Below are 15,476 nucleotides of genomic sequence, written 5' to 3' on the forward strand. Positions count from 1 at the left end.
TACTTGGTCCCTCTGGGTAGCTGGCTGCGACCAAGCAGTGACCACAACCTTGCCCCTTGTCAGCTCTACTATACACCTGGGAATTCTGATCATTCACATAAACTTATAGGACCATTGTCTGCCAACCCTATATATGTATGAACTGATATTTTAAAAGAGAAAAAACAAAGCTGAAAATGTGTAACAAATTCTGCCAAAATTGTTCCTAATATGACTGAATAATTTCAATGAATCCTTGATAGAAAACCAAACAAAATTGTATTCATTAAAAAAAAAGTATATTACATATCACGTAGACATTTAAACATATATTGTATATTACATACACACATAGAGAGAGATCTACAAGTGCTTTTAAAAATTAGCCATATAAACCTACCTTAAGTTAAATATACTTCATTTCATCAGACTTGACAAACAAGGAAAGGAGCTCTGGTGGCACAGTGCCTAAGGCATTTGACTGCTAACCAGAAGGTTGACAGTTCAAACCCACCAGCCACTCTAGGGAAGGAAGACTGGGCAATCTACTTCTGTAAAGATTTACCTCCTCAGAAACCTAAAGTGGGTTGCTATGAGTTGGAATCAATTCAATGGCAGTGAGTTTGGTGGGTTTTTTGTTTTGGCAAGCACTTTTGTCCAGTGAAGAATGTTTCCTTCTTTGAAAGTGTACCCAGGCACATTCTCTTTGTGGCCCATGCATTCTACCATTCTGTGGATTAACCATATGTGGACTTACCTGCTGGCCAGGGTTACCCACATTTGACAGGAAGGTCAGGCTGAGTTGAGGGAGGCTCAGAAAAAACATATGCACAATCCCTGGCATCCAATATAGCCCTTGAACCATCCTGTGGCTTCCAGAAGTGGCCAGAGCCATGAAAAGAGCACATGACCCTTTTGGATGTTCACGTTATTAATCTTACAGATGAATTCGATTACATTGCTTTCTCTAGCGGTCATATGTGTTACTCTACATTCACTGAATGAGCTGACCTTCCTATGAGGAAGCAACCAGTGTTTATCAAGCACCACAAAAGGCATATGAACAGACACTGGCAGAAAGATGTGGAGTGTCTTTAAAAGGTGGTAGAGAACTTCTGCCAGTGAAGGAGTTGGATATCTGGAAGATATGAAAAAAATAAATAAATAAAACATGCTGTATCCCACAGTGGCTCAACAGCATCATAGGGTGACAGCTCCTGCAGCTCTGTCAGCCTACGCCTCAGGGACCCAATTGGCGTTAAGTCATTACCAAGATAACAAATTCCCATCACTCACTGAGAGTGTAGTTATCCATGGGTACATAAGTAATTACCTATGACGTAATGGTTTAAACAGGAGCTCTGGTAGCATAGTGCCTAAGGTACTTGACTGCTAACCAGAAGGCTGGCAGTTCAAACCCACCAGCCACTCCTCGGAAGGAAGATTGGGCAACCTACTTCCGTAGTGATACTGCCTTGGAAACCCAAGGAGGGGTCACTATGAGTCAGGCCTGACTCGATGGCAAATAACAACAACAACAACAATGGTTTAAACCAGCACATATGGGTTATCTCACAGTTTCTATAGGTCAGGAATCCAGGCACACCTTAGCTGGGGCCTCTGCATTAGGGTCTTTCACAGGCTGCAATCAGCAATATCCTAGGCAGTGGCTGGGGAGATGCCAGAGACATTAAACTGGATGAGACATGGTGTCTACCTTGAACATCTGAATCTACTAGAGACAACAGTCAGGCAGTGTGACTTTGGACTATTACTGAGGTGTGTTGAAGGATAGTTGGGAGCACTCAAGATTAAGGGTGGGAGGGTCTGCTGGGCCAAGAGCAGTTTTACAGCTTGCTCAGCCCTGAATTTGGGGAGGGCAAGGAGAGGATTAGAGGCCACATGGACCAGGAGAAGGGTAGCCACAGCAGCAAAGAATGAGCTAGACTTGATTTCAAACTGTACACCTGAAAATCAGAGCAGAGGTTGCAGGAGTGGCGAGGATGATGGGAGTGAGGCACAGATAGGAGGACATGCTAGCAGGACCTGCTGGCCCACTGGGTCGGAGGGCCAGGAGGAGGAGGGAGATGTCATGGGCCCAGCACCCAGCCAACCTTTGGGTTCTCTACATATCTCTGAAGGCTCTGGCCTGTGAGAAAGACATGTCCTCTCTTAGGCTCTCAGTGCTGTACTTTCTTCAGCTCCATTCCTCCCACCCCAGCGGGATGCCATGGACTCTAAAGGGCTGGGTGACCTGTGTCCAGCCCCTCCCCAGCCCTGCTGGACACCACTGCCTCCTCTAACCAATCCGGGATCTTCACCGTCTGACACCTCCTGCTCTTGTTGTGGTCATGAAGCAAGAAGCAATTTGGACTGTGTCAGCATTTCTGCTTGTGGAGCTGGCAGAGCAGGGGAACCATCTGCCATCAGAAGAAGACTCATAGCGACCAGTCCTGCACTGACCACCACCTGCTCCAGTTTGGCGATGCTGGCCTTCCCAGCTCCCTGATCCCTGACAGGTTCTCTCATCACCTCCATCTACAGACACACACTGAGGACATAACAAGTTTGACTGAGGTTATGGAGCTGGTCGGTGGTGGAGCTGACTCTCTAACCCAGGCGGGGGCCCCAGAACCAGCATACCTGCCTACCAGACCCCCACACACTCCCCTACTCCAAATCATGCCCCCAGCCCTCTTCACCCCCACCCCTAGCTCACACAACAGGGATTCTGACACTGGCTGTAAACTTGGAAGCCTAGCACTGCTGCCCTCTTGCCACCTAGTCAGGGACACCCACCACCTCATACGCAGCCTGCATACTTCCTGCCACCCTTCCGAGTTTCCATCCGCTTACCCATGCCACTTGGGCATGATCCAGTCTATTGTTTAAAAAAAATGCAGAGACTGTTTCCCTCAGTTGCTAAATCCCTTAGCCTCAGAGCAAAAGGAAGACACTTCAAGTTCCCTGATAGGCAAAGCAGAACTGAAAGCCTAGTCATTGCAGTGGGTGGTGACTGTGCAGGGTGGCAGGGCAGCCTTGGGAGTCTTGGGCAGAAAAGGTGAAGTCTGGACAGCCAGCCCCAGAAGGAGCAGTTTTGGGGGATCTTTCCTGTCAGGAGGCCCAGCCTCTGCAGCTGGAACAGTTTGGTTTTGCTTAACGGCTTTGTTCAGGTTTAATTTACATATCATAAAATTCACCCACTTTAAGTATACAATTCAGTGATTTTTAGTAAATTTATAGAGCTGTTTAACCATTGCCACAATCCAGTTTTAGAACATTTCCATCATCTCAAAGTTTCCTTGTACCTCCCACCTCTAGCCCCAGGCAGCCACTAATTAATCTGCTTTCTGTCTCTATACATTTGTCCTTTTTGGGCATTCACATAAAAGGAATCATATAACCACTTCGTATAATGGTTTTTTAAATTCATCCATGTCATACCAGAACCTCATTGCTTTTTAGTGCTGAATAATAGTCCATTGTATGTGCAGACCACATTCTGTTTATCCATCCACCAGTGGATGGACATTGGATTGCTTCCAGTTTTTGGCTGTTATGAATAATGCTGCTGTGAACACTTGCGTGTAGGTTTTTGAGCAGACGTATGCTTTCGTTTCTCTTGGCTAGATAGCTAGACGTGGAATTTCTGTGTCATATGTAAGTGCATGTTCAACTTTTTGAGGAGCCACCAAACCCTTTTTCACAGTGGCTGCACAATTTTATATTCCCGCCAGCAATGGATGAGGGTTCCAGTCTCTCTACATCCTTGTCAACAGTTGTTATTTTCTATCTTTCCAATTGTAACTGTCCTAGAAATTCTACTGCTAACCAAAAGGTTGGTAGTTCCAATCAACCAGCTGCCCCATCGGAGAAAGATGAGGCAGTTAGCCTCTGTAAAGATTTACAGCCTTAGAAACCCTGTGGAACAGTTTTTTCCTGTCCTATAGGGTCACTGTGAGTCAAAATCAACTCAGTGGCAGTGGATTTGGTTACTGGGTATGAGCATAGCCCTGGCGGTGCAACAGTTGAGTGCTTGGCTGCTAACTGAAAGGTTGGCGGTTTGAACCCATCAGCAGTTCCTCCGGAGAAAAGACCTGTTTATGTTCACCTGTTTATCTGTTCCAGTAAAGATGACAGCCTAGAGAACCCTGTGGGGCAGTTCCGCTCTGTCACATGGGGTCACTAAGACTGAGTATTAACAGCAGCAACAAAGTGTCATTTTGATTTGCATATTCCTAATGATCATTAAGCATACTTTCATGTGCTAATTGGCCATTTGTATAACTTCTTTAGTAAAATGTCTATTCACATCCTTTGCCCTTTTTCTTTTCTCAACTGGGCTGTTTGTCTTCTTACTTCCTTTTATGGATCCTGCTTTTGGTGTCATATATAAGGAATTTTTGCCTAACTGAGTATCACAGATTTTCTCATACGTTTTCTTCTAGAATTGTTATGATTTTAGCTCTTACATTTAGCTATTCCATTTTGAACTGATTTTTATAGATGATGTGATATAAGGGCCTAACTTCATCATTTTTCATGTGGATCTCCTATTGTCCAGCACCATTTGTTGCAAAGAATATCTATAAAATGGTGGAAGTGGTAGTAGTGGCGTCTCAGAATCTGTCTAACTTCAGCAGAGATAATGACCAGGATTAGCCCAAAGGAGATTCCTGTGAGGTGAAGGTCACACATACCTACACTCTCCAAACTTTTCATCACTTCTGGCACCAGCCATCTTCCCCGCTACACTCTCTACTTCTCTGCTTGTTGTTGTTGTTGTTGTTGTTATGTGCCGTCGAGTCGACCCCCGACTCATAGCGACCCCTCCTTGGGTTTCCGAGGCAGTATCACTACGTAAGTAGGATTGCCCAACCTTCCTTCCGAGGAGTGGCTGGTGGGTTTGAACCGCCAGCCTTCTGGTTAGCAGTCAAGTGCTTTAGCCACTATGCTACCAGAGCTCCTTGGTCACACGAAACTCATGACCATGTACTTACAGTTAAGTGGTTTATTATGAAAATGACAGGGTACAACACAGGACCAAGACCAAAAGGCTACAAATGAGGAGCTAGATCAGGAAACATGTAGGCAAAGTCTCCGGACTTCAGTGAGGCCGGCGTTCTCAACTGTCCTTGACTGTGCAGGCTTCTCTCAGCCCCCTCAGGATAGGATCCTCTTTGCCCCACCATCTGTGACCACCGGCTCTGCTGCTGGAGGGGCCTATCATTGCCACCTTTGCAACTGGCCCCCTTCCATGCCTCACTGTCTTCAGTGTTACAGCCCTTGACTTGTGTTCAGGTGTTTCAGGAGGTTCCTTGTCTCTTCTCTGCTTTTTCTCTCTTCCTTCTGCTGCTTCTTGTCTTCCTGCTTCTCTCAAACCTCTATGGGGTTGGTTACTTATATATTAAACTTCTTGTTAGTTTCAAGGTATGGCCCCTCCCATAGGGGAGTAGGTACAAAGTCTCTGGGTAAGTCAGACAACTCATTTGTATAGTAGGCTACAGATGCTTCCTTTGCATAGTCTATTGACCAATCCTTACAAGATGTATAGCAATCAAAGAGCAGGCCACAGCCCAGGACCAGACAAAAAGTATCAAACCAAGTTGTTCAGCTTACCCAGAAAATGTCAGTCAACCTCAACAAAAGTAAAAAACCTTCTGGAATAGAAAACCTAGGGCAAAGGAAACTCCTCAGGGTTTAGGGAGAAAAAAAAAATCTCTCAAGGCTGTTTTCAAAGAATCAAGGCAAAGCCCACATAAAGGAGCGCATTTCACCATAATATTCTTTCCCCCATTGAATTTGCCCTTATAAAAGATCAGCCAACTAACCATAAATGTAAGGGTTTATCAATGAACTCTCCATTCTGTTCCATTGATCTGTATGTCTATCAATACACCAGTACCATTCTACTTAGATTATTATACCTTTATGTGGTAAGTTTGAAATTGGGAAGTTAATTCCTCCAATTTTATTATTTTTCAAAATTTCTTTGACATTCTGTGTTCTCTGCTTTTCCACACAGGATTCAGAATCAGCTTATCATGTTCTCAGAAAAGTCAGCTGGAATTTTGATGGGGATAATTTGAATCTAAGATTAGTTTGGGGAGAAGAACCATCTTGGCACTATCTGCGCTCCAGTCCAGGAACACAGTGTGTCTTTCCATTTATTTATATTTCGTTTCTCTCAGGAGTGTTTGGCAGTTTTTAGTGTACAAGTCTTGTGTTTCTTTTGTTAAATTAGTTTCTAAGTATTTCATTGTTTTAGATGCAATTGTGAGTGGAATTTTCTTCTTAGTTTTCCGTTTGTAGAAATGCAATTGATTTATGTGTATTGATCTTGTGACTTTGTAGAACAGTCTCTTTTTGAGCTGGGAGCCACTAGTGCAAACCAAGTGAATCATATTCCCTACTTTCCACCTGCTGGAGGGACCACTTGTTAGCCCACCACTGCCTAAGTGCATCCAAGGACAAAGGTCACTTCATTAAGAGGTGGCATGTTCATTCTTGAGTAGTTCTGCTCAAAAGTTCTTCCTTAAGCCAGCTGAAACCTGTGGCTCCTGACCAGTGATCCTGGTTCTGCTGTCTGGAGCCAGGCAAAGCAATTCTGCTCCCCCTTCTACAAGCTCCCACCCTATCTCTTCAGGGTGGCCCCAGAACCAGAGACCACAGGGTACATGTCATCTGCTGTAAGAAGACCACACCCTGTGCTATAAACCCAGCACTGAACTGCTTCTTCAGGGCCTTATCCCAACAGTGTGCCTTCATGTCAAAGGACAGACTTTACAGCTACAAAGGATTCTTTAAATGTTGCAAGTTTGCTATTCCCTTTGCACCCTCCAGAAGGCCTCTTGGAGTACATGGGTGTGGAGTTCACCAGCTCAGGCTTCAGGGAGTGCCACAGTCTGGGTCTGGCCACATTCTGTGAGCATTTCTCAGAGATCTGGAGACACATAGAAAAATTTTAGAAAATACATGGTAAAAATTTGAAAAAGAAACATTGTCATCAAGTCAGTTCTGATTCATGGTGACCCCACATGTTATAGGGTAGAACTGCTCCTAGGGTCTTCTTGGCTGCAGTCTTTACAGAAGCAAATCACCAAGCCTTTCCTCCATGGTACCACTAGTTGGGTTTGAACCACACTTTAGATTAGTAAGGACTTCCGGTGGGGCTGTGGTTAAAGCATTGGGCTGCTAACCAGAAGGTTGGTGGTTCAAACCCACAGCCACTCTGAGGGAGAAAGATGAGGCAGTCTGGTTCTGTAAAGATTTACAGCCTTGGAAACCCTACGGAGCATTCCTACTCTGTCCTGTAGGGTTGCTGTGAGTCAGAATCAACTCGATGGCAGTGAGTTTTTAGGTTAATAGTTGAAGATAAACCATGTGTATCACCCAACAACCTTAAAATAAATAAATAAGTTGCCTTCAAGTTGACTTGGACTCATAGTGATCCCATGTAGGTCAGAGTACGGTTTTCAGTGGTTAATTTTTCATAAGTAGATGGCCAGGCCTTTCTTCCAAGGCACCTCTGGGTGAACTTGAACCACCAACCTTTCAGTTAGCAGCCAAGCACTTAACCATTTGCATGAGCGAGGGACAAATACATAGAACACAGCAATACATAAATACCAAGGCATGGTGAAAAAATTGTTCTCTTTTTAATTACCTTTTAATCTCTCCAGTTATAGCAGGACGAAGTTTCCCTTGGTGTTGGTGTGTGTTTCATATCATCTTGATACATTAGTAATTCCCCACTTTCATTTTTAGAGAGCAGGCCTTAAGGAACTAGCATTATTTAATAGCACTTTATTTCTTGTTGTATTCATTTATGGGGAGTGATGCTCATTTTTGTTTTACAGTGATATTACAAGTCCTTTTAAAATAAACTTAGTTAAGTAACAACTTTTGAGATGATGCGGAAAGTGTTAATAGAATTGGAAGTGGTGCGAAGATGGCCGTGGGAAGGGGTAGTAGGGGGTGCAGATGTGTGGGAGGCCTGGGGTGCATTTGGTTGGGGACCCTGGCCTGGCTATTTTCCCATAGTGGGTACCCCCAGCTCCTGGGGAAGCAGCAGGCTGGCCAAGGTGAGGTGCTAACCAGCCTCTGTCCTGTAGGTGCGGCGGGCTAGGTCTGGTGCTGGCCAGCGCGGGCTTCGGCATGCTGACAGCACCCATCATTGAGCTGCACAACCAGAAAGGCTACTTCCTACACCACATCATCTTTGCCTGCTGCACGCTCATCTGCATCATCTGCATCCTCCTGCTGCCAGAGAGCAGGCACCAGAACCTGCCTGAGAACATCTCCAATGGCGAGCACTACACACGGCAGCCACTCCTGCCACACAAGAAGGGCGAGCAACCACTGTTGCTCACCAACGCTGAGCTCAAGGACTATTCGGGCCTGCACGATGCTGCCATGGCCGCAGGCGATGCGCTGCCCGAGGGCACCACAGCCAATGGCAGGAAGGCCATGTAGGCACACAGGCCATGAGCAGGCTGGGCAGCTTGGTGCGCAGGGTGTCAAGCAGGGTCTCAGGCCTGTGCTGAGCATGGTGGGCAGGCAGGCAGCCGGCATGGGGACAGTCTGCTGTCACACAGCCCAGCAGCGTGTGTTTGAGGAAACAAACTCTGGATATAACCCTTCAAAGACTTTTTTTTCTGCCATTAAATGTTTATATTTATTTTGGTCATTTTTACGAGAAGCACTTTATTCCATTTCCTCTTGCTGATCACACACGAGACCACCTCCGTGGGAAGAGCAATGGCCATTCCAAGGAAGACCCTCCAATAACCAACAGCAGCGGCCTCTCTTCTTGCTCCCCGCCCCACTCAGGAGAGCCAGCTGTTCTCTCTGCACCACGGCCCTTGTTGCCGCCCCTGTATGAGACACAGCGCTATCCGAACCACCTCCGGGACTGCACTTTAGACGGAGTGAAATGTACATTACATAGGTTTTTGCTAGGAAGTCTATGTATGGTTTTTAAAAATGTCCTTTTTTTTTTTTTTTTTCTGTTCATAAGGTAAGAACTTCTGTTTCATGTGTTTGGGGGAAAGCAATTCACAAATATCATTAAAACCAGCTTAGTCTTTCCTTCAGGATCATCTTTTGTACTTAATGCTGGAACTTCTTTTGGGAAAAGTTTAAACATTTCATTAGAAATTGTAACCAGTAGTAATAGCACCACAGCTTTCTGACACCAGGTTTGCCTAATTATGTGCAGAACAAATGTGTCAGAGTCTAAGACATTTTAATTTTTGTTAATACGACTTCCCAGATTTAGCTCCAGCAGAAAAATTCCCTCTTCCACAGTCAGCTTTTTTGCCGGCACTACTTGAAAACATGGCTACTTCCTGAACTAAAAATAATAGGAAAATAACTGAAATAAGATGCCTAACGCACATCCACAGGCGGGGGACTCCCTGTCACCCACACCTAGAGCACACGCCTTGCAGAAAATCACCAGCTGGGACACCTGTCGACTTGCTGACACCATACCCAGAGAACCGGTGTTGTTCCCAATACCTTCCTGTGGTCCACTTCCCTGCTTGGCATCCCTCCGTCAGTACAGAGGTGGGCACAGGGCAAGGAGCGGGACATCTCACAGGTGAGTCCATTGGACAGCCAGCCTCTTAAGAGCATAAAGACAAACTGAGGAAAGCAATAATCAACCAAAGCTCTACTCCCTCCTCCTGCCCCATTAGCTGAGAGTCTTCCGTTAGTTTGCTCCTTATTTTAATCCCAGAAAAGGAGGATTTCCTCTTGTCTTTCCAGGTCAAGCTTTATCCACCTATCTAAAGGGGTGGCTCAGTGGGAACTTGTAGGAGGGCTTCCTCCAGGATTTCTTGGGGCCATTAGAACTTACAGTTGATTCCTCCTGGCTCAGGTAGACACCGCTTTGTAGCAAAAGCCTTTTTCAGACAGCCAGTTCTTCCAAAATTTAGAGGGTCCTGAAGCCTGCCTCCTCTGCCCACCTGCCCCTTAGTGACAGCCACCTTTGCTATGGGCTATTCTTCCAGGAAAGCTAGGCTTGGGGCCGGTGTTAAGCAATTTGATGACTTCCAACTGATGGTAGGTAGCTATGACTCAAAGTGGCAGAAAGGAGGTAGCTTCACCTGCCCTGTTCTCCTCTTCCCAATTTCACCTGCTCTGTTGCTTACTCGTTCTCCAAAGACAATACAGGCATCATTAGGAGCCGCCTGGCTTGACAGAGAGACTGTATGTTCCAGGGCACTAGAACTCATCTCACAGCTGATGCCTAGAGTCTTAAGAACGTGCTCAAGAGCCACCTGCTCCACAAGGGGTGGCCATGGTCATCGGGCCAGCCCTCCTCAGCTGACCTGTTCCATGCCCACTCACCCACGCCTGCCCTGGTCTCCTTTCTGAGTCGCTTCTGTTCCATGTTTCAATGTTAGTTCGCATTCACCTTTAAAAAGGCCTTTCTTTAGATGTTGGCAGCTTTGCGTGCCAAACTTGTGAAATAACCTTTTGCCTTTTTTAAAATCTACAAAGCCACCTGGCAGCAAACTCCTTACGTGCAGCATGTGACATATACGCAGCCAGGCCAGGTGGTGACCAGGGCAGATGGGACGGAGCTGCACCCGGGCACCTTCAGCACAGGACACCTTACTGTACTATAGAAAGACTTGTAAACAGCAAGAGTTGTGAATATTCAAACTGGTCATACAGAGCTTTTTAAGAAATGCATTGAAACTGGAGCAAGCTTTCAGTGCCTTCTAGGAAGGTGGTGGCAAGGCACAGCCCTTACAACTTCTGCCCACAGATCTCTGATCATCATCTCAAACAGTGACAGTAGAAACTGTCCAGTGAAGACCATACTAAGCACTTCAGCAGTTAGGACCCGGTCATCAAAGGACAAAGAGAGAAGCTAGGTTTGAGTATGGGCTCTTGGGACAGAAGGAAATGATATTCCTTTAACCCAAATCTGCACGTTTTATTGAGACTGACTGACTGTCCGGTAGTTTGCATGTCGGCAAGGAGGCTCTACAGCTTTCCAATCTGGGCAGCCTCAAAGACAGGGCTGAGCTGTTCTGCTGCCCAGTTCCACTAAGGGATAGCTGCAGCTTTTGAGGAATACCTTTGTTGAATGCAGCCGAAACAGAAAAGCTCCTCTGAGGGTAGAGCCCCATGCAATCTGGTACCAAGTGAGACAGCAGAGGCCACAAAAGGAAAACCACATATGGTCCTGCCTCTTCTGCATGGAGCTTGCTCACACCATGGTTATGCTTGAAGCTTGGCAGTCCTGGTTCCTTCTCAGGCCACTTCAAGTCAGTCTTCTACCCCCAGGGAAAACATCCCAAGATTGTCCTCCCAGCTACCCCTCCTCCCACCCCCTTTTGTGCACCCAGTGTCCTAAACCATCAGGGACCTTCAATCCCCTTTCCATAAAAGTAATGCACAAATGTGAACAACTGAGACAGGGCTCAATCTTTCTTCATTTGTTCTTTTCCAGATGTCAATATTTCTGTATCAGCTACCCTAAATATTAGCACTAGAGACAACAGGGGAAAGTTTGAAATGTTTTGTTTTCTAAGAGCATCATCATCTGCAACTGGAGGAAGGGGCTGGTGAGTGGGTTTGGCCCCAGAATAGAAAGCAAGACTAGATTCTTACAGGAAGTACTACACTCAGACATGACTACTTCCTAGAGCCAAATAAGCAATCACTCGACTGGAAGTGCCATTAATGAATTTTGTGACCCTCCCATCACCATGTGCTCGGGAAGTCCCACACCTCACCTTCATCTTTCTTTTCCTTTTAAAGAACAAAACCTCATGTTAATATACTGTGTGTGATGTTTTCGGAAGGCAGTAGTGCATTCCATCTAGCAGGGAACGCTCCCCTCCCCGTCCTGTCCCAGCTCCTGCCGAGCTTTCCCTGAGAACTGTGTTGTTGTGTGTGTGGTCACAACGGGTCTGATGGGGCTCACTCAGCACAAAGCCTCAGTCAAGTTCAGAACTGTCTGCAAAGCTATATGTCTGCATGATGTCACATTTGTTGTACCTTGGGGAAAATTTGTTTGTAAATGTACAGAAATAAAAATGTTGCCCCATTAACCAATTTCCTCTGGAATGTCTTCCCTACCTCATCTGGTGGCATCCAGTGAAGGACATTTCCTGCCATGACTATGAGTAATAAAAACCCTACATGTTGATTCCGCTCTCACCACGTCACTGCTTTAACCCTGCTAGAAAGTCTTCACACCAGGCCCAAGAGGGAGAGTGGGTGCCTCTCACTTTATATGGAGAGTCCTCATCTTAAAAGGCAGAGACTGGATTAAACACAAGCTGTTTATTCAGTGCCATACTCTAAGCACCAAGAAACACGTGGCTACCACCAAATTTAGGAAGATTGTTCTCTTCTTGTTATTTATGTTCTGCTGATCCACAGCCTGAGGGTTCCTAGAGAGGTCAGGGCAGCATCTTACGCTGTGCTTCTGCAAGGAAAGCCGGATAACCCAAAACTCTCTTCTCTAATGTAGTATTTTTTAACAAGAAAATATTTCTTTAATAAAGTATTTATATCAAACTCTTCTCTCAATAGCCCTGATTTGTGTTACTTATTATTCCTAGAGAAGAATCCCTGTGCTTTTTAAGTTATGATTATGCGATTATGCTGGCTGATGCCCTTTGAGGCAGCACTGGTAGTCTGCAGGAGAGGCACTTGCTCTCAAACTCCAGAGGTGCCTCTAGCCTGGCTGTTGTCACCAATGGCTCAATGCAAGGTTTGTGCTGTGGCATGCACTACAGGGCCCTGACCCACATCTGGTCCCAGAAAGGACCCAGATATACCCCGAAGAAGTCCTGTGCCAACATTCTCAACCTGCATACACTTAGAAGCACCAGAGGAGCTTTTCAAAAATCCCAGAACCCAGCCTAGACTCATGGTAACCAGGTGGAAGGCCAAGCCTCCAGCAGTTCGTGATAGCTCCTCCATGAACTTCCATCAGGAAACATCCCTGAAATGCTGGTTTAGGGATGTAAAAGAGAATGTACAGCCTATGGTACTAGAAAGACTGAGATCCATTTATTGATAACCAAAAGCACTGGTTTGGGACTAGGAATAAAAGAGAAGGGAAAACAACAGAAAGGTGTCAGGAAGAGCAAGGAGGAGCATTTGGCTCCATAGAAGTGAGGACACAAAACCATAATGGGCATCTTAACTTCCATAGCTATTAAGGTTTACAGAGCATTTCCATATATTTAACCCTAACAATAACCCAGCATGAAGGATACTGTTATTCCCATTTTGGAGTAACAGGGCCACAAATGGAGTACGCTACATAGCTGGACACAAACCAGGCCCAAGGAGAGCAGTGCCAGAGAGAAGCATTGAGGAAGTGGTTTAGCCTTGTCAGACTGGAGCCTCTGTTAAAATTAAAGCAGAGTTTTATTGAAGGAATAGAGTGATCTGCATCGGGCAGCACTTAGGATTCACCAAAGTGCTCTGACATTCTAAGGGAGAGGCAAGCCTTTATATACAGAAAAATGGGCGAGTACATGAGGACAGTAATGAGGGCTAAAGATTACATATGGTTATAAGACAACAGCAAGCTGAAACTTTACAAGGTTAGCTGATTTATTTCTAACATAGATTTCTTGGAGTTAACTTAGTAAGCTGTATATACATTCTTCCTGAGGCCTGCTGTGCAAGCATTCTTCTGAGACCATCTTGACAAATACATACTAATAAACATTTCTTCACAAACCATATTCGTGTCCTCTCTATTGTTTACTGAGAGTGGTTACAGTTCACAAATTACAACTCTAAATTATCAGCTTTATCCTCAGGAAGGCAGAAAGGAGGACTCTGAACAACTTTAATTCAACAATAGAGCTTTCATTTACACCTAGGGCAGTTATTTTTTAATTATGCTAAGCATCTGTTAGGAGCTCTGGTAGCATAGTGGCTAAGGCACTTGACTGCTAACCAGAAGGCTGGCGGTTCAAACCCACCAGCCACTCCTCGGAAGGAAGGTTGGGCAATCTACTTCTGTAGTGATACCGCCTGGAAACCCAAGGAGGGGTCGCTATGAGTCAGGTCTGACTCACTGGCACATAACAATAACAACAAGCATCTGTTTGAGAATGCCATCATATACACCTAACTAATTGACATCTTGAGTTAAGGACTTACAATCTATTTTCTAATATGATCTCTAATTTTTGCAAATGGCTGCAACTTTTTTTCTGAAGAATTCTTTAAACAATCATTGCAGTCTTTGCTGTTACAGCCTGCTTTTTATAATTCTAAAAAAATATAATTCTTTCATCTAAACTATAGCACTTAAGTCCTTCTACAAACACTTGCCAAAAACAATAATTAAGAGCTGCTTCTCACAAAATTAATGATGAACAGAAGCAACCTAAATGGGAGTTTTTATCAAACAAAAGGGAGTCCAACCTGCACCCTGAGCAGAAGTCTCTCAAGCTAAGTACCTAAATTTTGGGGTTCTTAGACAGCCTCAAAAAACTTCTGGTGATGTAGTGGTTAAGGCATTTGGTTGTTAACCAAAAAAGGTCAGTGGTCTGAACCCACCAGCTGCTCCGCAGAAGAAAGATAAGACAATGTGCTTCCATAGATTTAAGCCTTGGAAACCCAGTGGGGATCACTATGTGTTGGAATTGACTTGATGGCAGTGAGTTTGTACAGCCTCAATTCACAGGCTGATACTGGTCTTGGGAAAACAATGCCCCACCCCCAGTCCCAGATGTGTTAAAAGTAAGTTTTGCCTTAATTTTAACTGGGAGCATATGCAATTTAACAGCCATGCCTAATGTAAACATTCTCTTAGACTACTGCATTAGCCGTCTTAGATCCCAACAAATTTCATCCTAACCCTTTGTATCATTGGGTGCTCAATGGAAGACCGTTTACTGCCCATTCTGCTTTTCTCCTTCCCTAGACAGATCAATATGAGCCTTTGGCCCAAACCCTGGTGAGGAGAAGGAAAGTTCTAAGCCTACTGTCATAGATTGAATTGTGCCCCTCAAAAATATGTGTCGCCTTGGCTGGGCCATGATTCTCACTGGCAGTTATGTAATGGAGTAATCATTCCCCATAATGTGATCTGATGTGATCAGCCAATCAGTTGTAAGATTAAGGTGAAAAGCAGCACTCTTAATCAGGTCACAACCCTGATCCAATGTAAGGAGAATTTCTCTCGGGTGCAGCCTGAATGCATCTTTTTTTACACAATAGAAACAATGAGAGAGAAGCAGAGAGTACTTCTACCACCAAGAAAGAAGAACTGAGTGTAAAGCACATCCTTTGGACCACGGGTCCCTGCACTGAGAACCTCTTAGACGCAGGAGAAGATTGATTCCAAGACACATGGAGATCTCCAAGGAGCACTGGGTCCACAGATACTGAAGACAAGGGCTTTCCTCCTAAACTGTAAACTGACAGAGAAAGAAAACCTTCCCCTAGAGCCAGCATCTTGAATTTGGACTTCTAGCCTTCTAAATTGTGAGAGAATA

The 15,476-nt window shown here is 45.1% G+C and overlaps 1 protein-coding gene across 1 annotated transcript in view; it reads left to right on the forward strand.

Moving 5' to 3' along the window:
- The window catches only part of SLC22A23 (solute carrier family 22 member 23), a 270,373-nt gene extending 261,919 nt beyond the window's left edge, over window positions 1-8,454 (forward strand). The window contains exon 10 of the mRNA XM_007935358.2: window positions 8,094-8,454. Coding sequence (XP_007933549.1) covers window positions 8,094-8,454 — 361 coding nt within the window. The remainder of the gene's footprint in view (window positions 1-8,093) is intronic.
- The last annotated feature ends 7,022 nt before the right edge of the window (window positions 8,455-15,476 follow it).

Source organism: Orycteropus afer, unplaced genomic scaffold (genome assembly GCF_000298275.1).
Source record: "Orycteropus afer afer isolate SDZICR_OR568_19922 unplaced genomic scaffold, OryAfe1.0 scaffold00027, whole genome shotgun sequence".
Classification (NCBI taxonomy): domain Eukaryota; kingdom Metazoa; phylum Chordata; class Mammalia; order Tubulidentata; family Orycteropodidae; genus Orycteropus; species Orycteropus afer.